The 24420-nt window shown below is 35.2% G+C and overlaps 1 protein-coding gene and 1 long non-coding RNA gene across 2 annotated transcripts; one reads left to right on the forward strand and one right to left on the reverse strand.

Moving 5' to 3' along the window:
- Positions 1-1704: 1704 nt before the first annotated feature.
- Positions 1705-23990, forward strand: gckr (glucokinase (hexokinase 4) regulator). The gene is made up of 19 exons (XM_030156519.1): positions 1705-1839; positions 4780-4932; positions 5015-5083; positions 5176-5244; positions 5508-5581; positions 7484-7550; positions 9928-9981; positions 10070-10164; positions 10235-10340; positions 12304-12422; positions 14559-14657; positions 16667-16764; positions 17098-17174; positions 17762-17858; positions 20659-20762; positions 20847-20924; positions 21119-21262; positions 22805-22939; positions 23021-23990. The coding sequence occupies exons 1-19, from the start codon at positions 1789-1791 to the stop codon at positions 23132-23134; spliced, it is 1803 nt and encodes a 600-aa protein (XP_030012379.1). The 5' UTR covers positions 1705-1788; the 3' UTR covers positions 23135-23990.
- Positions 21018-21778, reverse strand: LOC115435051 (uncharacterized). The gene is made up of 2 exons (XR_003937638.1): positions 21594-21778; positions 21018-21284 (listed from the first exon to the last, which is right to left on the reverse strand). It is a non-coding gene; the product is annotated as an uncharacterized LOC115435051 (long non-coding RNA).
- Positions 23991-24420: the final 430 nt, after the last annotated feature.

The raw sequence follows: 24420 nt of genomic DNA on the forward strand, positions 1-24420 counted from the left end.
AATTTCTGATGCAATTTTTGTTTTTCCAGCCTTTATTTTATGTCAAAGTCAGTATGTCTTGGGTTGTGGTAACCTGAGACCCAAATTTACAAAAATGCAACATAAATTGTCATGACATCATTATTTTTTCTCTCATTTCAGAATTTTGCACTGTTGAATGCACATTTTTGTCTCTTTTATGTCATTTTTACTTCATTTTCATCTACTTCCTGCAACTTTTTCGCTTTTTTCTGTCTTTTTCACCATGTCACGTCATGTCTTTTACATTGTTTTCATCTCTTTGCATCATTTTGTACAATTCTTAGGTAATTTTTTTTTATCGTTCACATCTTGTTGCATCTTTTACATCATTTTCATCTCGGTTTGTATATGACTCAGGCCTCTTCTCTGCTTTTCATCCTATGATTCAAGACATCTTACCAAGATAATTTTCATTTGTTCCATTGGCAGATTTTTTTGCTTAATTCAAGCAAAGTGACCAAGTGAACAAGTGAAAATTATCTTGGTAAGATGTCTTGAAATAAGAACTATTATCTAGAGATAAGTTCGTATATCTCACTGAAAAGTTACTCTTTAGGTCAGGGGTGTCAAACTCATTTTAGTTCAGGGGCCATATTCAGTTAAATTTGATCTGAAGTGGGCCGAACCAGAAAAATAATAACATAATAACCCGTAAATAATGACAACTCCAAATTTTTGTCTTTGTTTTAGTGTAAAAAAAAACCCATTAAATTATGAAAATACTTTCTTTTATAAACTACCCCCCCCCCAAAAAAAAAACCCTGAAAAAACTGAAATTTAAATTAAAAAAACGTAAGAAAATTTAGTGCAATTTTAACAATATTATTCCTCAACTCATCATTTGTCCATGTGCATTATGGATCAGATCTACAAAGACACTAAACACTGAGGAACAGGCAGAAAAATTGTTAAAATTGTGTTTAATTTTCTTTAGATATTTCAGGTTGTTCATATTTGTTCAGGTTATTCACATTTTAGTGTCACATGATAGTTTGTAAATGTAAATATTTTCATAATTTAATGTTATTTTTTGCACTAAAACAAAGAAAAGAAATTTAAGTTGTTAATTCAAGATTTTTTTTTTTTTTTTGGCTTAATTGAAGATTTTTTTTTAACTTAATTGAAGATTTTTTTTGTTTTGTTTTGGCTTAATTGAAGATCTTTTTTTTCTTAATTGAAGATTTTTTTTTGGCTTAATTGAAGATTTTTTTTTTTTGCTTAATTGAAGATTTTTTTTTTTTAACTTAATTGAAGATTTTTTTTTTTTTTTTGGCTTAATTCAAGATTTTTTCCTTAATTCAAGCTAATTTTTTTTTTTTTTTTTTTGCTTAATTCAATTCAAGACTGTGGAATTTTTGCACTTGGCAAAAACATACCAGGGGCCGAACTGGACCCTTTGGCGGGCTGCATTTGACCCCTGGGCCGCATGTTTGACACCCCTGCTTTAGGTGATTATTTTAAGAGTGATGAGATATTTTGACTAGAAATGAGAAAAATACACTTGGTAAGATTTTGATTTTTTTTCCAGTGTAATAAAATACATGTACAAGGTCAAATTAAAAATAAGTATTATGGCAACAATGCAGTTTGTAAGATGAGTTCCTTACTGGTGGACAATCCCTGTACTGTCCCTTTAAGTGAACTTTGTTGTTGTAGTTAGAGCTGCACACTTCCTGGGTTTCACTTTGACTTCGAACTGACTGAAGTGCTGCACACACAGGCTTTTGTTCATTGCAGCTAATTGTTTTCGGCAGGAAAGGACAAGCGATGGCAGGATCTGAGTGGAAGTGTAGACCCTCCACTGCACGAGCATGGGAGGTGAGAACACTGACAAACAGGAACACTTTACCTCCGCCAAGGAGGTTATGTTTTAACCGGCGTTGGTTTGTCTGTCTGTCTGTGTGTGTGTCTGTGTGTGTGCAAGATAACTCCAAAAGTTATGGACGGATTTGGATGAAAATTTCAGGAAATATTGATACTGGCACAAGGAATAAATGATTAAATTTTGGTGGTGATCGGGGGGGGGGCACTGATCTGCCTTGGCGGAGGTCTGCGCTGTTGTGGCGAATTCTACTCGTTGCCGAAAACTGCTCCCCCCTCCGAAGTCAGCCATGAAGAGAACAATGTGCACCAAATTCATTCTAGTTCATTTCCACAGTTAATTTTTCTCTTTTTTTTGACTATAGGGTATGAAATTAATTGTAAATTATTCACCCTCTGAGCAACATCGTAGCTGTGTAGCAATTAATTAATAACATTGTAAGATGTTACAGTTACGTTTTTTTATCTGTTTAACCCTTTCATGCATGAATTATGAGAACCTTATAGTTGAGTTTTTTGTTGTTGTTTTTTTTTTTTTCTTGAGTGTTTTTATTCCTCCTTAGGCATGAAAAAAACCAATGAGATTGAGGTTTTTTTCCCCCTAGGTTTACTAAAATGTCCACTCAGCTACACCATGAATTTTATTCTTGAAGCAAAGAAACATGTATTTAAAACCCAATATGATAAAGTGATATGAAAACAGTGAAATGAAACCATGTTTAATGCAGATAATCTGATGTTTTCTCACATTTTAACATATTCTAATACTAGTTATTACTCACTTCATGGAGATAATATGCAAAAAATAACAATTAACAATTGATTTCCACTCAAGAACCAATCAACAACAGCAAAGTTACAGTAATGGTATGAATTGCAGTTTATGAGATGATGTGTAAGTGTCCACTGTGTTGGTTGATATGGAACTAAAACAACTAAACCCATGAATATACAAGAGAACAGCTGGAGAAGAACTGTCCACTGGAGTGACCACTGTGCATGAAAGGGTTAATATTAAATAATTTACAAACTGTAAGGTATTTGAAACTTTAAAACGTTAAATCTTAAATAGAAAACACACAAAATATATAACAATAAAAACAGATACTGCTGAAAAATACATCATCCTGGGCTGGGGATGCAGTTTTCGGCAGGGAGCAGAATTCGGCATAATGCGCTTCAGTACCCCCCCCCCCCCCCCCATCACCACCAAAATTTAATCATTTGTTCCTTGTGCCAGCCAAACATGGGGGGGTGTCACTGATCTGCCTTGGCAGAGGTCTATGCTCTCCGAGTGCTTTTCTATTTTTTTTTTTTTTAGTTTTTATTAGTTATTTATCATTTTGCCATACAGAATATAACAACAAACAACAATCAACAATAGATTATAATCGCAATCTAATAGTAAAGATAGATTACAATTATGAAATAATCAAGTTACACAACTACATTTTTAGAGCAGCAGTTTATAGAACATTTCACAGGACAATGAGACAAACCACACATTACTTGTATATAAAGAAACTAATCCATTTGCCCCACCTTGTCATGTAAAGTTCATGTTACAGCCTCATCATAAATGTTAATCTCTCCATTTTGTGAATTTCAACTACAATTTTCAACTAGTCCTCCAGCACCGGTGGATCAAGTTGAAGCAATTTACGGGTGATTGTTTTTTTTTTTTTTTGCAAACATGAACACTCTTTATTAAATCATGCAGGTTATGTAAACTAACCTGACCAGAAGATATAAACTGGCAAAAAGTCAAAGGTCATTCCCTTCACACACTTATGGACAACAGTATTTCAGGTGTTTTTTGTTTTTTTTTCTAACAGGGGTCAGGGATACAAAACAATAATAACAAATGTCATAATGTAGTTTTATACTGGGATAAATATCATTGCATTGTATTGGTTAGTTTTGTTTAAATTGTTATCTTTGCTTCTAAAATGTCTCTGAGATGTTTTTTATGGAATTTCTCTCAACATTTCTTTTTAATTTTTTATCCATGACTGTGATTTCTAGAATATTTTTTGTGTTCTGACTGTAAATAACTAACCATCTAGTTTATTCACATCTCACTTAGGAAGAAAAATCTCCCATTAAACTTTAAGGAAATATTGATGTTTATAAAGTATATGGACAAAAGTAGTGGGACACGTTCGAATGCAGGTGTTTCTTTTCTAACAGGAGTCTGGGATAATTTCATTACATTGCATTGGTTAGTTTTTTTTTAATTATTATTTTTGCTTCCAAAATGTCTCAGAGATGGTTTTTACAGACTAAACTTTTTTTTTTTAAACTATGACTATGATTTCTATAATAGTTTTGTGCTCTGACTGTAAATAACTAACCATCTAGTTTATTCACATCTCACATAACAATAAAAATCTCCTATTAGAATTTAAGAAAATATTGATGTTTATACAGTATATGGACAAAAATATTGGGACACATCAAGGCTACAGCTCATAAGATGTCCTGTTCATGCTGATTTGAGATTTAAATATCAATATTTCCTTAAAGTTTAATGGGAGATTGTTCTTCCTAAGTGTGATGGCAATAAAGTAGACAGTTAGTTGTGGTAGAAAATTATTATTCACTGTCAGAGCATGAAAAATATTTTAGAAATTTAGAGGTAGAACATTTAAAATCATAGTCACGGAAAAAACAAATTAAGTAAAAACCATCTCTGAGGCATTTTCGAAACAAATATAACAATTTAATCAAAACTAACCAATGCAATGTAATGATATTTATCCCAACATAAAACTATATTATAACATTTATCATTATTGCTTGGTATCCCAGACCACTGTTAAAGAAGAAACACCTAAATTCAACATGTCCCAGTACTTTTGTCCATATACTTTATGTTAGTGGTTTGCAGTTGAAAATGTCTTGATTTTTCTTTGTCTTAAACTGTGTGTTTCTCAGTCCTCAGACTATGAGCCATCGCTTCCTGTTTCAGAGAAATCCAACCCCTTGACCTGTGACATTGACAGAGCTTCAGCCAATCACATCGTGAGGATGTTACAGGCCTGCGACACTCAGATGCTTCAAGAGGAGGCAGCAGGAAGTCAATATCAGGTAAAGGTCAAAGGTCAGGGTAGTTCACAACAATTAGAAACCAATTTTGAGCAGTAAATTTCTCATGTTGATGTGTGTTTAGAGGCTTCAGAGTGACCAGGTGGTGAAAACCATGGCGACAGTTGCACAGAGAGTGGAGCTCATTCTGAAGGTGGCGTCTTCTTATTCAGCCTGTGTTTCTTTTGTTCAGTCAGACATGGTAACAGCGGTAACAGTCTGCCTTCTGTTTTTTTTTTCCTTCAGAATTCCGAACCCAGCCTCGTGGTACTGAGCGGCTGTGGGACTTCTGGTCGGCTGGCTTTCCTCATCGCGGTAAAAGCTGTCCTTAAGCGCTCTGTGCATGACTTAATCCACCGCAAGCGAGCAATGACAACACATCAAGCAATGTTCATATTATTTATTTACATTTCCCTGCATTTGACATCACATTGTATCTGTTTTTACGGGAATGTATCACAGACCATGCCAGTAATATTGTATAAGAAATGACATTTAATGAAGTTTCATGAGGCAATCTCATTTGTTTTATGGAACGATAACTCTTGTTCTGTTTTGTGTTTTGTTTGTGCTGTTAGTCTGCCTTCAACAAAGCCCTGAAGGAGATGAACCAGAAACCAGTCTACTCGTACATTATCGCAGGAGGAGACAGGTGTGTCAGGGCTACTTTTTTTTTTTTTACTTTATGGATGGATGGATGGATGGATGGATGGACAATAATGGTTGGATGGATGGATGGATGGACAATATAGATGGATGGATGGATGGATGGACAATATAGATGGGTGGATGGATGAATGGATGGACAATATAGATGGGTGGATGGATGGATGGATGGATGGATGGATGGATGGATGGATGGATGGATGGATGGATGGATGGATGGATGGACAATAATGGTTGGATGGATGGATGGATGGACAATATAGATGGATGGATGGATGGACAATATAGATGGGTAGATGGATGAATGGATGGACAATATAGATGGGTGGATGGATGAATGGATGGATGGATGGACAATAATGGATGGATGGATGGATGGATGGACAATATGGATGGATGGATGATGGATGGATGGACGGACAGATGGATAGATGGATGGACAATATAGATAGATAGATAGATAGATAGATAGATAGATAGATAGATAGATAGATAGATAGATAGATAGATAGAAATCAAATACAAGAATAAAAAATAGAATGCAGCAGTAAGCACACTATACATAATAAATTATATAAAGTTTAAAAACAGAGCTGGTAAAAATGGAAATTCACAGATAAGTGATAAATTCTAGTAAAAAGCAGATGAAAACGTTCTCTCTAATGGTGATAATGCACCCATCTGTAGTGCATTTGATGGTTAATGAGTGTGAAAATGAAAATGATCATATGTAGTGTCCTTAACACCTGACCACTCTATCTAATATTTTTTGGAAGAATGGACAAAGACTCGAATCTGTTTGCAATTAAAAACATCTACAGATGTAAAATGTTACATAACTTTTAAACCACTAATTCTATCAATACATGTAAATAATTCAGGTAAAATGCAGTTTCTCAGCTTTTCATTGCCATCAGATATGACCCAACTGGACGTTCAGTGACTCTGTAATGAAACATCTTTGTCGTCACTGATTCACCAAAAAACCCCATGTAAAATGACAAATTATATAGTTATCGACATGTTTTTACATTCAGTTAATGATATATTTTGCTGAAAGTCACTTTGTCTGGAGTTTTCATGTTTTTGATATAATAATCTTTGAATTTACTCTGATATGTTATGAACTTCTACATGATCAATAAATTAAATACTGGGAAATACTAGATTTTCACTGAAAATGCCAAATGCAGAGGATAATATTATAAAAAGAGTTACATTTAGAGAAAAAAATGCATCTGTCATCCCTAAAATAGTTCTACGTCTTTAAGAGTAAGCCCCTAAACCTGTTCTTGCAGCACATGATCCTCCAGCACCTTAATAATACACAATATATACAGTATATGTTGTTTTTTTTCCTTTAATTTGTCACCCATCTGTGTAAAAACAACCCCAGGGTATCAGCGCAGCATATGTCTCTGCCAAGTCGTGCAATTCAATCAAATACTCCATCCCACAATATTAGAAAAGAGCAATAAAATAACAGGATCCGCTTCTTTTATATGGCTCTGCTCGAACATTTATAGGGATCGTCCTTGGCTCCTGCCCTCCCCTCCCACTGCGTTTCATGAAAATCAGTGCAGTGTTTTGCTTTTTTTTTCATAATCCTTCTGACAGACATACATACAAGACCAACAAACAAACAGATGTGGGTGGTTACATAACTCTCTATAATAGGGGTAATTATACACACCAAGCTGTAATCGTTGCCGCTGTGAAATAATAGTATTTTATAATTTATTAACTTGTATTCTGTCTGCTGTCTGTTTTTTTTTTTTTTTTTTTTTTTCTACTCATCCATTAAAAATGCACATGCTCTTTGGACCTGATTGTAGTGATGTAATGAGCTTATGTTTTAATAATAAATCTTCTCTTTTATTTTCCTCAGAGCTCTGCTTTCCTCCCAAGAAGCTCCTGAAGACGACCCCAAACAGGGCATGCTCACACTAAAGCAGGTCACACATAAACGCTATGTGGACAAAAGTATCGGGACATGTTGAATTCAGGTGTTTCTTTTCTAACAGGTGTCTGGCATACAAAACAATAATGATAAATATCATAATATAGTTTTATATTGTGATAAATGTCATTTCATTGCATTGGTTAGTTTGGTTTAAATTATTATCTTTGCTTCTACAATACCTCAGAGATGGCTGTTACTTAACTTCTCTCAGCATTGATTTTGTATCATTTTAAAAGTTCTACCTCTAAATTTCTAAAATATTTATCGTGCTCTCACTCAGGAAGAAAAATCTCCCGTTAAACTTTAAGGAAATACTGTTGTTTATATCTCAAATCAGCATGAACAGGACATCTAATGAGGTGTAGCTATGATGTGCCCCAATATTTTTGTCCATATACTTTATAAACATCAATATTTCCTTAAATTTTAATGGGAGAGTTTTCTTCCAAAATCAGGACATTTTCAATTGCAAACCACTAGTATACACTATATGGACAAAAGTATTGGGACACGTTGAATTCAGGCGTTTCTTTTCTAACAGGGGCCTGGAATATAAAACAATAATGATAAATGTTACAATATAGTTTTATATTGTGATAAATATCATTACATTGCATTGGTTAGTTTTGATTAAATTGTTATATTTGCTTCAAAAATGCCTCAGAGATGGTTTTTACTTTAATTTTTTTTTCCAAATGACTATGATTTAAATGTTCTACCTCTAAATTTCTAAAATATTTTTCATGCTCTGACCGTGAATAATAATTTTCTACCACAACTAACCGTCTACTTTATTCCCATCTCACTCAGGAAGAAAAATCTCCCATTAAACTTTAAGGAAATATTGTTGTTTATATCTCAAATCAGCATGAACAGGACTTCTTATGAGGTGTAGCCATGATGTGTCCCAATATTTTTGTCCATATACTTTATAAACATCAATATTTCCTTAAATTTTAATGGGAGATTTTTCTTCCAAAATAAAATGTGAATACAGTAGATGGTTAATTACTTACAGTCAGAACACACAAAAAAAAAAAATCATAGAAATCATAGTCATGGATTAAAAAAAATAGAGAAACATACATAGAATAGAGAAAAATTCAGTATAAACCATCTCAGAGACATTTTGGAAGCAAAGATAACAATTTAAACAAAACTAACCAATGCAATGCAATGATATTTAGGATATCTAATGAGCTGTAGCCACGATGTGTCCCAATATTTTTGTCCATATAGTTTTTAAAAATCAGTATTTCCTTAAACGTCATCTGCATGTGTTTGCAATAATATTTTATGCCATTACCCATAAACCACCCTGATCCAACTGCAGTTCACTGTTTAGAGTTTAGTCTTATGAAGGCATCTGAAGGAGCTGAAAGTGAATGATATGAGTATACAGTCGCAGAAAAAATTATTACACCACCAAAAGTCATCAAAAACAATGGTTATGCAATCAAGTACTAACTCCTGTGTGTATCATGAGACTAAAACAGGCAGAAAAGAAAACATGGAATGACTACAAGCACTGTTTTTGTCAGTACAATACCATAGATATTGATCAAAGAACTTCAGTGATTTTGGTTATTATCAAGAAAACTATGGAAAATTAAATTAAATTAAATCAAATTAAACTCTTATGAGCTATTTTTTTTTTGTTATCATTATATTTATCCAAACAAGTGTACCTTTAGTTGTACCAGGCATTAAAATGAACAAGAAATTGAAGAAAACAAGAGTGGTGTAATAATTTTTTCCGAGACTGTATAACAGGGACGGCGATTGCTGAAGCGTGATTGGTTAATAGGACAGGCGTACTTGTCCAATCAATCAAAAAGAAGAAAAAGGGTGGAGTCAACTCTGGGAACCAATCATAAAGGAGCGTTGGCACAGTGTGATTTGTATACAAAAAAACGCAGCAGAAAAATTTGGTTCAAGACGATTCAGAGATTATGTATTATTATTATTATTATCATTATTATTCAGAGATTATGAGAAACATCACCAAAATAGCTTTACTGGCCAATATTAAATGTGTTAGAAATACTAATTCTTGTAGTTATGAGAAATCAGAAACATTTTAAAGCAAATATAATTATGCATCTGCTGACACGTGTTTAGCAATAGCTTCAGTGTTTTTAAGAACATCTGAATTATGTGACATTTCAACAGGTAATGGAGCTTATACCCAGCTGAAGTTTACATTTATTGCAATTTGGTGACATAAAATATATTATTGTAATACTTAAACTGTTTTACATACTGAAATTCTAGGTGGTAGTGTCAAGATTTCAACCCAAATTTGTGACGATATTAGCATTTTAGCACAACCACACTGTGTGACCTCTGCTTATTTTGATGCTCTTCAGCTCTGTGAGGGGAAGAAGCAAGTTTTGTACATCGGCATTTCTTGTGGATTATCTGTAAGTCACTGTGATTTGAGAATTCAGTGTAAAACAGTACAGGGACGCCTCAAAATGTATTAATAATTCCAAGTATTTCCATGCATAGGCTCCATTTGTGGCAGGTCAGCTTGACTTTTGCCTGCAGCATCCTGAGGTCTACACTCCTGTACTGGTAGGCTTTAATCCTGCACACCAGGCCAGGTATGTGTTTTTGCGAATGCATGCCATGTTGAATATTTTAACATGCAAATAACTGTGTCTTTTTGTGTAGGAATGACCCAATGTTAGGCTGCACATTTACTTTTCGTGATGTGGTGCAAAGGATGCAGAAACTTGCTGCAACTCAGAAAGCCTTCCTCATTAACCCAGCAGTCGGGGTAATAATCTCTTTTTACTGTTACATATCATGTAATAGTATGTAATAGAAGGTTTTGGCTTTTGAACATCTTCAGAGTTCATAAATACATAAACAGCTGCGTTTAAGTACGGTACGAAACATAAAAAATACAAAAAATATTTGCATTTGAAAACATTTTTATTTGCCTGATCCATATTTTTGCATTATATACATTTATATACATACCAGCTAAAATTTACTTAGGGGGTCAAATGAGTGGCCATTTTTGCAAAAAAAATTGTGTTGAAATAATGCTAATCCATTTGTGCACAGACTACTGATATTATTTGACAATGGAAGCTATATTTTCAGAAATATTGGATTTGGAATAGCACGTGTATATGAAAACTTTTGCTGGTGGACGGACATGACATTACCCATGATGCTCTGGTCAGTACCAGTACTTTATTAGTAATAAACTTATATACTTACTATTGCTAATTCTCCTCTTATTCATAAATGTTAGTATTGTGGATCTAAAACAATAACAGCTGACACAAAAACACAAAATGTGGCAGTGGACGGATGTGACATGGTTGTTCCGGATCCCATCATACTGATGCTTGGCAGCCATGTCACCGTTTCCACAAATGATCCCTGTGCAAAAACTAGTATCAGAATTATTTATTGTATAGTTTATCATCATACTAAAGAGGAAATAACAATATAGAATTGTTATTTCTTTATAAAAATGCTTATTATTAGAAAACTGTTGATTTAAAAAGTGACGTGTGACATTCTTAATGTATGTATTGGCGTAACATAAGCAGGATGGATCAGCACCATACTCCATATTGCAACCTGTAAAAATAAAACATGTGATATGTAGGATATAATCTTGTAAGAAAAATTGAGGAATCTAAAAGAATAGAATATTTGTTTTTCAGGTAAATTCGGTTAAAATATAACTTGGCCATTTGTGACATGAAAATATAGCTTTAATTGTGATGAAATTGGACATTTTTGACCTGAAAACATAGTTCATATGACCATCAACATGTTGCAACAGAACTGAAATCCTGTAAATTTGCAGAACTTGTGGTAGCGCTCTAGTAGGAGCAGCGGGCCGATGTCCCTAATCATCAAACTCAATTTTGTTTGATGTACTTTGTACTGTCAAATGACAATAAAGGCAATTCAATTTAATAACTTGCATTTACCAGCAAAAGTTCCTTTGGGGATTCACTTATATTTATTTCTTTTGCACAAAGACAGAAAGAAGACCTCAAAGCAAATTTTAGCCGATACATACATATTTTTTAGGTGTCATTTGCTATTCATGACGTGTGTGTACTTGTGTCTGAGAACCTCATGTATGTTCACTCATGGAAGAAATTATTAGACCATCAAAAGTCATCAAAAACAATAGTTATGCAATCAAGTACTAACTCCTGTGTGTACTCATGTGACTAAAACAGACAGAAAAGAAAACATGACATGTACATGTAAGTTGAATTGTTTTCTTTAACTGTTTCTTTGTTTTTTATTTGGGTTTTGAGTGATCGGCCTTGGGTGGTGGTTGGTTTGTGAGAAGGGAGTTGACACTCAGGTGTGACAGTTGATGTCTATTGTGTATCTGTATTTTTATACCTTACGCTGTGCATCACTCTGTCTGTCCAAAATGTTCAAAATGCTCTATAAATAAAGTTATGAAAAAAAGAAAAGAAAAAGGAAACATGGAATGCCTAAAAGCACTGTTTTTTGTCAGTGCAATGCCATAGATATTGATGTAAGAACTGAAGGGATTTTGGTTATTATCAAGAAAAACATGGAAAATGGATAGATATCAGCTCTGAAATTAAAATTTTACGAGCTAGTTTTGTTGTTATCATTATATTTGTCCAAACAAATGTACCCTTAGTTGTACTAGGCATTAAAATGAACAAGAAATTGAAGAAAACAAGGGTTATCTAATAATGTTTTCTTCGACTTTATACATTCAGCCGGAAGCCATCAGTGGTTCTTCGAGAATGAAGGGAGGCAGCGCGACTAAGATTCTCCTGGAGGTTATCATATCTGCCGCTCATGCTGCCAGCTTCACACACTCACCTGTCACAGACAAGTAAGTGTAGAGTTCATCCAGGTAAAAGCAGAGTGATGTTGAAGTGTGTTGCTTTAAATGTCCTGCTTATCAGAACCTGGTGATTCACAGCCCTGAACACTGTCCCCGCTGTGGGCTGACCTTAAATAACTTCACACTGCCACTAGTCTCCGACTGTGCACCCAAAAGGTACAAACATGGAGCTTTTTAAGTGCTTATTTGTGTTGGCAGCCGTCAGCTCGCAGAAGATCTTTGCCAACCGTCACCTGAAAAACTGTTTGACCTCACATGAACATGGTTTTCACATTAAGAGGGATCAGTGTATTTAAGGCATTCACATAAATCATCTGCGCTCACATTCTGGTTTATTTACACGTACACTCTTTATGAAGATTATGACATTGCAGTGAATGTTAAACCTTAATGCAAAAAATATTCTCAACTCCCACACTTTATTTCTCGCTCTTCTCCTTTTCCCCCCGATGTGACATCCTTTGTCAGTTGCATATTGTTTTAATGACAGAGCAATTAGCGGGTGCTGCTGTTGTCAAATTGTATTTTCATTGTGTGTTGCTGACCTCTAGAGGCAGGGGGGCCTCCAGGGATTTTGGGTCCCATTTTAGTGAAAAAAAAAAAAAATCACTTTTGGTCTTATCATTTCAGTGCCGGAAACCCTAAAAATATAATACTGTTAGTAGTTAGTTAGTAATGTATTCGTGCATTTAACAGAGCATTATATATACATACGTACAGTTTGGATTTCTATATTACTTTCTTCCACCTGTATATATCCTGTTCATTGTACATATCTCACTTCTGTAGTTTTGAGTCAGTGTCTGTATATTCTCTCTGTATATTTTGTTCATTTCAGGAGTTCTAGCATTACTTTAGCAGCACATGTGTGGTAATATTTTATTCTGAAGCCTTTGCACAGTTCACTTTTCTTAACATTGTGATATTTGTATTTTTTTTTCTTATGCTATTTGCTGCTAAATTGAACTGAGCAGCGAAACTGATTTTCATTGTTCCTGTGACAGTGACAATAAAGTTCTATTCTATTCTATTCTATTCTATTCTATTCTATTCTATTCTATTCTATTCTATTCTATATTAAACATGGGTGAAAAGGCGTAGGATGAAGCAACATCTTATCTTTGCCTACCCCGTTTACAGGAAGGAAAGTTGCAGAAACAAAACAAGATAACAAGATGGCACAGTGTTAAACAATAATATAAATAAAACAAATAATCTAATCTAATCAAAATATTAGATTTATGCTAATAATTGGCTTACTTTATCCTAATATTTTATATTTATTGAACACCTTAGGGCGACACGGTGATGCAGTGGATAGCACTCGTGCCTCACAGCAAGAACGTCCTGGGTTTGATTCCAACACCAGTCGATGGGGGGTGGGACCTTTCTGTGTGGAGTTTGCATGTTCTCCCCGTGTCTGCGTGGGTTCTCTCTGGGTACTCCGACTTCCTCCCACTCTCCAAAGACATGCACTGATAGGTTAATTGGTTAATCTAAATTGCCCATAGGTGTGAATGTGAGAGTGATTGTTTGTCTCTATACGTCAGCCCTGTGATGAACTGGCAAAATGTCCAGGGTGTACCCCGCCTTCGCCCCTATGTAGCTGGGATAAGCTCCAAGCGACCCCCGTGACCCTAGTGAGGATAAAGCGGGTTCAGAAAGTGAATGAATGAATACCTTAGTTTTGAACATCCTTTTAAATGTAGTAACTGATGAGCATGTTTTTAATTCTTAATCAGGGTTATTACATAAATAGCATAAACTGCAGGCATGGATCAATATTTTTTTTTACTTTCACATGTTTATTTCAAACCTGCTACCACAGTTAAACACTTAACAGACGACAACTGGACAGCCGATACACTATTCTGCTCAATATTCTGCTTAGAATAGATTTCACAATTGATGAAGCAATCTGTCATTTACATTTAGATTAATATACAAATAGAATATAGTTTTATTGTTTGCCTTTTTCTTTTCTCTCATCATCTGTTGCCACTGGTGATGCTGTGTCTGTAAAGTACTCACATGATTCCCTCTCTCATGCATTGAAAATACAGATTATTTTCAGCTGACTTTGCAGAGTTTATTCTGTCATTGGTGTGCGTGTCCTTTCAACAGGTGTATGCTTCGGCTCATGTCGGCCTACGCAGAAACTCTGGATGTCACGTATGCTCACACTGAAGGGATATCAGCTCTGGTGGAAACGGCTGCCCAGAGGTGAACATCCTGCTTCTGTCCTTTATGTTTATCCTTGAATTAATTTGAAGAAATGCTAACGCTGCAGGCAAAAGCAGCCAAAATCCCACGGTTTCACACACCTCTGACTCAAATCTGTATTTTCATGACAATATGACTTATGAATCAGATACAGGTCTGATCTTTTTCACTGTGATCTCAGTCTGAACTGTCAAGATCAGAATTCATGGGACTTTTACATCACTTTAAAGGAGATTCATCAAACTCTGCACTCAAATACTATGAAGTAACTCAAATGTGATGCAGGGGTAATATGCATATGTACATGCAATTTTATAGCTTCAAGAAAATGAAACCAAGGAAACCAAATAAAATTATCATGAACCACAGTTTTTTTTGCAACAATGTGAGAGATCCTCCAAATCTTTCCAATAAAACGTACGTTAGTAATACTTTTTAATGTATTATTGCAGATAAAACAACAAACAGCGGTGAAACCTATGATCTACTGTTGTTGCAAATGCTCAAGACAATATGATTTACAGCTGGACCAGTTAAATAACAGTAAAATAACCTATAAATAATGACAACTCCAGTTTTCTCTTTGTTTTAGATCAAAAAAATATAAAATATTAAATTATAAAAATGTTTACATTTGTAAACTATGCAAACAAAAAAGATGAGAATAACCTCAAAAAATGACGTTTCTTGTGGAAAATAAGAGCAATTTTAACAATATTATGCCTCAGTTTATCATTTCTACATGCGTATTGTGGATTGGATCTGCAAATGCACAAAACATTTAGTAACAGGCAGAATATTGTTAAAACTGCACTTGATGTCCTTTAGACATTTCAGATTGTTCATATTTTATTGTTAAAGAATAATTTGCAAATGTAAATATTTTCATAATTTAGGGCCAGATCTACTAAAGGTTTGTGTGTATAAAAACGTGTGCAAACTCATAGCACACGCAAAAAAAATGTACAAACTTATTTACTAACAGTGCGCACTAAAGGTTGCGTCTTTCAAAGGTGCAAAATAGCGCGTCTGCATCCAGTTAGTACATTTGGTACAATGAATATGCAATATGGGGCGTTTACATACAGTTGTGCGTGTGCTGGGAGGAGAAATTTAGCACACGCTAAGTGATTTATCAAACCCAAAAGCAATTTTGCTCCTAGAAACTGCGTCTGTATTTAACACGTCTCAAAAGGAGGTGCAAATGGTTTGGATGCATAATTGTGCACACATGGAAGTGCTTAGGAGGCACTGAAATGATTAAACAAGATGCAGAGAATGCATTTTTCACCCTCGTGAACATTTTTGGAACGGCGGAAGAAAAAATAATTGAGACGTATACACCCCCCCACACACATTTTATGGGACACTTTCCACTCCTGATGATTGTGCTTAAAAATACACACTGACATTAGGCTACAGTGTGACAAAATTATGTGCACTTGACAGTCATTCAGTCCAACTAATGCCCACCCCCACCTTTAAAAGGAAAAATAAATGAATGAATGAGTCATGCCATACCTTCTATGACTGAACTCCTCCAACGTTACATTTCTGTGCACACTGTTCCCATTAGTGCAGGTGTATCCCAGAGCAGTTTAGCGCACGCAAAAGCCTCATTTAAATAGGGCGGCCTGCAAGACTTTGCACCCGTTGACATTTTCGCAAGCAATCTTAGTAAATCACCCGCAAACCTCGGTTCAACCCCACATGCAAAATTCTAGATTGTGCACACAAATTCGTACACGCAAATTGGGACCTTAGCAGATCTGGCCCTTAGTGTTTTTTGGGGTTTTTTGCACCATAACAAAGAGAAAAATTTGGAGTTGTCATTATTTTACTATTTTTACTTCAGCATCTTTGCATGTTCATCCCATGGGCCGGTTTTGACCCACACGCCTTATGTTTGGCACCCTTGATTTATAGTGAATTGATAAAGGAACCTCATATTACATCCAATAAAATGATGCTATCCGAATCTACAGCCTGTTCACCTTTTTGTGTGTCAGTTTGCAGGGTGGGAGGCGTGTGTGTTACCTCGGCTGGGGCTCATTGGCTATAATGGGCCTCATTGATGCCAGTGAGTGTATCCCTACATTTGGAGCAGGTGAGACAAAGTATTTATTCATTATCAACATAATAACTTCATTTGCATTTGTTGTGGAACAGAACAGCTTTAATAAAAATAGAAGGTTTTGGCTTTTAAACATCAGCAGAGCTCATAAATACATAAACAGCTGCATTTAAGTTCGGTATGAAACATAAAAAATACGAAAAATAAATGCATTTGAATACATTTTTATTTGCCTGATTCATATTTTTGCTTTATTTACATTTATATACATACATTAAGGTCATCAGTGTTGCATTGCAGGGATATTGTGGTTTCTACTAATGCAATAATTTCGCCACTTAATGTGAAATCATGTGTCTCTGTCAGACTACAATGACGTTCGAGGCTTCATCAGTGGCGGATACATCGAGCTAAACAACAACGAAGGTCCCCTGACTTCACTGGTTTGTGATCTCTGTGAATGAACATCCATTGTAACAAAACAGAACAGAATTAACGAATAAGTAGTTCTTGCAAATTCAGAACAGACGCACTAATCTGAGTAGAAGTTGCACGGCCCGGTAATGAAAACGTGACAGAGCTCTGGAGATTTCTCTGAGCTAATGTTCTTATTACACCAGCGCTGTCAGCGGCGGCAGAGGCCAAACGTGGAGATTTCCGCTCAAGCTTGGGTTTTTGAGGAATCCGAATATATGTATTATAAGACCTTGCGAAGTATTAAAATGTCAGAAATCCAGGAAAATCCAATTAAAGTGGAATCCAATCCACTTTGGCGCCATGTAATGAGACATCCTACTGTGCTGCATGTAACTCCTAGATTAACTCCCAACAGGATTACATTCACAAACATCCTACCTGCTTTATGAAACACACTAGACACGAGAAGTTTGAACTTTGGAAAGACTGTGGATCTAGATTTTATGGCAAAAAAAAAAAAAAAAATCAACAATATAAATTAAAAAGTGCATATTTAGTTGAACTCCCTAATGTGATGTGGGACATCTTTAATTTTCTGTCATCTTTTCTCAAGGGCCCGGACTTTTGCATATCCCATGAGGACTTTCTGAGTACGGTCTTTCCTTCTTTGAATGATGAGGACACTGTTGTTTTGATCTACACCCACTCCAGTAAGACATTTATTCACAATTTAGATTTGTATATAAGTAAAAAAAAAATAAGGCATGACATAAAACCCAGTATCCACAGTGGTTAGGGTGACCAGTTGTCCTGCTTTGTGTGGGACTACAGGGTGGGGAAGCAAAATTTACAATGAACATTTAGTTGTTTTTTCTCAGCAGGCACTACGTCAATAGTTTTGAAACCAAACATATTGTGATGTCATAATTATACCTAACACTATTATCCATACCTTTTCAGAAACTTTTGCCCATTTGAGTAATCAGGAAAGCAAACGTCAAAGATTGTGTGATTTGTTGAATGCACTCGTCACACCAAAGGAGATTTTGCGATAAATCTGTCATTTCTGCGGTTCAGAACAGCATCGACAGTGAAGATCTTTTCATCTGAAAAGATCGTTACAATGGAGGACTTTTTCTTGAACCATGTAATAATTTTCTTGCACCTTTCCAATCTCTTTTCCTTCATAGCTGTTGTCAAGTGTTTTGGTGTTCTTGTGTAAGATTTTAACTTCAAATCATATTTTACTGCATATCTAATGGTCTTGTTGTCTACCTCAAGCTCAGTTGCCATTTTTCTCATGGATTTGGTTGGATCCTTGAGGATTTTGGATTTACGCTGTACGTTTTTTGTTGCTTCCTCCACTTCCAGACTTTCTCGTAATAGTTTTGCTCATAGTCATTCTCTTCTTTCCATTATAAACAGTCTTTATGGACACTCCAACTATTTTTGAAATCTCCTTTGGTGTGACGAGTGCATTCAGCAAATCACACACTCTTTGACGTTTGCTTTCCTGATTACTCATATGGGCAAAAGTTTCTGAAAAGGTATGGATAATAGTGTTAGGTATGATTATGACATCAATATATGTTTGGTTTCAAAACAATTGACGTAGTGCCTGCTGAGAAAAAAACAACTAAATGCTCATTGTAAATTTTGCTTCCCCACCCTGTACACAGCTTTATGATCATATTTTCCACGTCCTGCAAATTTAGACGATGTCTCGCATGTGATTGGCTGTGGCTCTCCAAAGTGCAGGGTAGTGGCCTTTCTCCAAACATGACTTTCATTTTATAGCGGAGACAGCGCTATCATCATTGGCTGTGTCCGCTGTCAATCAACCAACACGCACGTGGGGTCAGGAGTCCATCAACCTGTCACTGATGTCCTCCTGACCTCTGCCCACTGACACACAAAAAACAAAGGCTAAAGTCTGTGAACTATGTCAAACTTATTTCTCCATCGCACATAGAGGTGAGTATGACTTGAAGCGACACACGTGTAATTTTTGGTTAGATTTGGTCCCTGTTCCCTTTTGCCTATTTTTGAGTCTGGAGTTTGAACTGAGAGGCAACAAACAAATAAATATGCTTTTGTTAAGTATGTGGATATTTATTTTTTGGAAAATTCCACAGGATGTTTACTTTATCTTATTCAATTTTTAGCTTACCAACAATAGCTAGTGAAATTATTTGGATCCGGATCTTATTCTGGATTTGGCGCGACTTTGAAAACTGTCCCCATTATAAGAGATAGGAAGTGGATCGATGCAATAACTCAGTAAATTATAAATGACATCAAGATGAAATTTCTACAGTCCAGCCTTGATGGGGAGATGACCAAAACATTATGGCTACATGCTGATCAGTATCTTCTTCTGGATCCGGGAACTTACGGAAAATTTAACATGGGCTTTTATGGGGAAAACATTTTATTCGTCTTCTTCTCCCAAACTACAGTTCTGATTGACTTCAAACTTGGTATACAGCTTCTTTATGATGATGTCTTTCTGATTATAATTTGTCAATTTTACCTGTAATTTACACTAGTCAACATTTGCTAGGGATCAGGACCATAACTTTGCTATATTCGGGGGTGTAATTCTGGAAACTTGAAAATTTACTTTCCCAGTGGAGTACAGCCTGCGGATGCGGATGGTGGCCACACACATTATTGACATCACAACGTATGTGTTTCAGAACATTCTGAGTGGTTTCAGTGAAAACAAAATTGGAAGAGTAATTGTTGTGAACTAGGGTTGTATCACCTTCTTGCTAGAAAGTGCAATAAAAATTTATGTTTTTTTACCTTTTGGTCCATTTTTCTTTACATGACTAGCCAAAGTACACACATAATATATGAAGTCACCCAAAATATTATACAACATCAATTATTGTGCAAATATCAAACTGATCCCTAGCAAATGTTGACTAGTATATTTGTTTATTATCTTATCAACACTTTGTGTTTTTATCTTACAAATGAGACTTCTACATCAATATATTCTGTGATTAAATAACGTTAAATTCATGGCGTTATGCATGTTTTACATATGTTACAAATACAACATGCAAACTTTTGTTTTCCTTTTCTTTTCCCCCTTTTTTCTTCTTTTTTCTTTTCTTCTCAAGTCTTTTAATGTCTAATAGATTTAATTACAAGATGTATATACAGTATACACATGCAATATGAAAAAAGTTTAATTTATTTTCATCGCTCACAAGGGCTTTACGAAGAACAAATGTCATAATAAAATTTTATATTGCAACAAAATACCCTCACAATGCACATTTTTTTTGTGTTCAGCTTCAGTGCAGACAAAATACTTCAAGTTTTATTTTCACTAAATTTTAATTACTGTAGATTTTGTCCTGTTATTAATATAATTCTTTCCTCTGTTTGTAACATTCTGACCATAACTAATCATTTCTAACCACACGGAACCATAGCTATATCTAATGTATGTGCATATGTTATGGAAATGAGCATGTGTCTTGCTTCTTTTCGCAGATGACGTCGACGAGGTGGCGAAGATGGCACTCAGAGTGAGAGAAAAGACGTCAAACCTTCACGCCGTTTATCATCGCTGTGAAGGAGACGAAGCTGTCGGACAAGTGGGTGATTCCGTGCATCAGTGTATCAGCCTGTTTTCTTTAATTTATGGTGAAGTGCATTAAGTGTATATTAATTTTTTGCAGGATAATGTCGATAGTTTGTGTTCATCTGTTATTAAAATCTCCTGGCCGTCACGATCTTCAGGAATTTCCCTACATATGGTAAATAAAATTGCAGTTTTAATCATTTGTTTTCTTTGTATAGATACCCGACGTGGTGTCAAATGCTTGTTTGGAAAGGTTTCATTTAGTCTGTATTCCTATTTTTCAGATTCTTTTCTCATGTTTTCTATTTCACTCCTATTCAAGTCAACATAAATGCAGAGGAGAGAAAATCCATTCTGCTTCTTTCTCAGCAGTGGGAGCTGTCCACTAAGCTGCTGCTCAACGCTGTGAGCACCGGAGCTCACGTCTTAAAGGGGAAGATTTACCAGAATCACATGATCGACGTGCAGGTCACCAACAGCAAACTGTACCGCAGAGCTACACGTTTACTGCAGGTACAAACAGATACTCTGCAATCTATCCCAGTTTTATCAGATGAATGGAAAAGCTAATCTATGATGATGTGATATTTATTATTAACGTCATTTTGACCCATCGTGAGAGGTGCTTATATTTGCTTTCTGTTTTTTTTGTACAGAAGTTTTTCGACACTCTTTTTTGTGTTTAATGTTTTGTAACTGTGTCAACAATCTGCAACATTGTCAAAGTATGTTCTGTTGTAAATGTCAAAGTCGACATATACAATTTTGTGTCCGATAAAGTTTAAAAATTCTTAAATATTTCATTGGAAGGGGAAAAAAATTAAAGTAAAAAAAAAACAAAAACAGAACATGTAAAGACAGTCCTGACTTTACTGTGTAGAAAATGATCATATGAGCTGACTGTTTAATAAATCATGTGTTTTTAAAGGTAAGCATTAATGGTCATAAGAATAGATATTATATGATGTTTATACTGAGTCTCAAAATGGAGTTAAAATGTAGATGTTGCTCAAAAATTCATCAAAAACTGAAAAAAACTCTTCAGCCAGTAAAATAATGACAGTGAAAAAAGTAAAAGTGCATTATGAAAATGTTTACATCTACAAAGTTTCCTTAAAAATGTGAATAACATGAACAACCTGACATTTCCTAAGAAAAATAAGTGCAATTTTAACAATATTGTGTACTTTTCTGTTGATCATTTAAACATGTGTATTATAACATACAGATCACAGTTACGGTGGCCCTGAAGGGTAAACCACAACGGCAAATCGCAAAGCACACAAGAAAAAGAAAGGCACACAAGAAAAACACACACACACACACACACACAAGAAAAAGAAAAATTCACGCAAACAAGAAGCATCCAGATCCTGGTCATGACAGTTATTGTACCTGCCTTTTCCAGTAGGACCTTTTTCTTGTTTGCGTGATTTTCTTTTTCTTGTGTATGTGTGTTTTTTTCTTCTTTTGTGTGATTTTCTTTTTTTTGTGTGTGTGTTTTTTCTTTTGTGTGATTTTCTTTTTCTTTTGTGTGTGTGTGTGTTTTTTTCTTCTTTTGTGTGATTTTCTTTTTTTTGTGTGTATTTTTGTTTTGTTTGTGTGATTTTCTTTTTCTTGTTTGTGGGGTTTTTTTTTTTTTTTGCATGCCTTTCTCTTTCTTGTGTGCTTTGTGATTTGTTGTTGTGGTTCAGGGCCACCGTACACAGTGGATCTACAAATACACAAAACATTTAATAATATAAGAATATTGTCAAAATTGCACTTCTTTTAAGACATTTCATGTTGTTCATATTTGTTCAGGATTATTCACATTTTTGGTCAAAGGATAGTTTGTAAAAGTAAACATTTTCATGCAATTTTACACTAAAACAAAGAGAATAATTTGTGGTTGTCATTATTTATAGGTTGTTATGATTGGTTTGTATGTAGAACCTGAACTAAAATGATTCTGACACCCTTGATTGTTAATATCTTGAGTGTAATTTTTGCATTTATCCCATGGGCCGGATCGGACCCTCTGGTGGACCATATCTTTTGACACCTGTGTTCCAGAAACTGTCTGGTCGCCCTGAGCTCCAGTGTGAGGATGCTTTACTGAAGGCCATCTACCAGGTGGACGAGCTGACGGCGGACATCACATCCTCCAACGTCACGGCGCACACACGCACCGCCAGAACCAGAACCAAGGTGACAGACAATAATGAGAATATGGACAGAAGCTGTTTATAATATTTGAGACTAAACATTATATCATCACTGTCTGTGCAGGTGGTTCCTCTTGCTCTGGTCTGTTTGCTCACTGGTTGCTCTGTGATGGAGGCGGAGTCTCATTTAAAACGACAGCCAATCGTAAGGGAGGCGGTGGAGGCATTTCTGTCATGATTACAGCTGCTTTTAACGATCCCATAAATGTGCTCTTAATTCACCTATTTAATTATTCCTTTACTTATGTTAATTTTGTAATGTAATGGGTTCAAATGTACAGCTAATTACTGGATTTGATTACATTTTAGTTTCCTAGCAAATGTTTGAAACCACATAATAAAGCTGAAAATTTCTAAAAACACATATTTTAACCAACATTGTGCATTAATGGAGCAATTTTCTGATTTCAAATAAGAAATATTGTTGAATTACAAGCAGTAATGATATTCTATGACGTAACCCTCTCTAATTCATAATGTATTTATTCTGTAACTGTCACTAATTACATTTATTTCATATTTTAGTTATGTAAGTCCACGTAATCATTCACTCTCCAACACTATAAACACATTTCAGTAAGGTAAGATCTAGAAAATACACTTGAATCGGCTTTTTGGTGCCTTGTCATAACCACAAACAAGTGTCTCTGCAGCATTTTTCAGTCACAAAACCTCACTTTCTTGTGCACTCGTGAAAGTTGAACCCAGTTTGACATTTCACACTGTGTTGTGTCACCGTTTTCAGAATGCAAAGGCTCATCCATACTGGTCCGTGTGATGTAAGTCAACCTCAATCCCTCTGTGGCACACACAGGGTGAACACAGGCACTGGATTAGTGTGTGTGTATCTTGAGAGCGCTTGAGCAGCTTTGGAAACGCCTTTGGAGCAGATCCAAAGGCCTCAGGGCCACACAGAGCCAATACAGGACAGAAAAATGCACCTCATATTGAAGTTTTTACAAGAATGAACGTATAATCCCAGCTCTAAAAAAGGCTGGTACCTGTCAAATGTAAATAAAAACAAATAGAAATCTCATACACTGGAAAAAAACAAAATCTTACCAAGTGTATTTTTCTCATTTCTAGTCAAAATATCTCATCACACTTAAAATAAGACATAATCACCTGAAGAGTGACTTTTCAGTGAGATATAAGAACTTAGTTTTATTCTTGAAAATCTTATTTCAAGAATTCTTACCAAGATAATTTTCACTTTTTCCATTGGCAGATTTTTTGGTTTAATTCAAGATTTTTTTTTGCTTTAGTCAAGCAAAAAAATGTTGTTTTTTTTTCACTGTTCTTATTTTACTGGTCCGGTCCATTTCAGATCATATTGGGCTGAATGTGGAAGCTGAACTAAAATGACTTTGACAGCCCTGGTCTAGATCTTCCACCAACTGAAAACTTCATCATAAAACATAAATATGATAAAGAAGACTCATTACTGTTTAGCAGCTAGAATCC

The sequence above is a fragment of the Sphaeramia orbicularis genome, chromosome 2 (assembly GCF_902148855.1).
Source record: "Sphaeramia orbicularis chromosome 2, fSphaOr1.1, whole genome shotgun sequence".
Taxonomy (NCBI): domain Eukaryota; kingdom Metazoa; phylum Chordata; class Actinopteri; order Kurtiformes; family Apogonidae; genus Sphaeramia; species Sphaeramia orbicularis.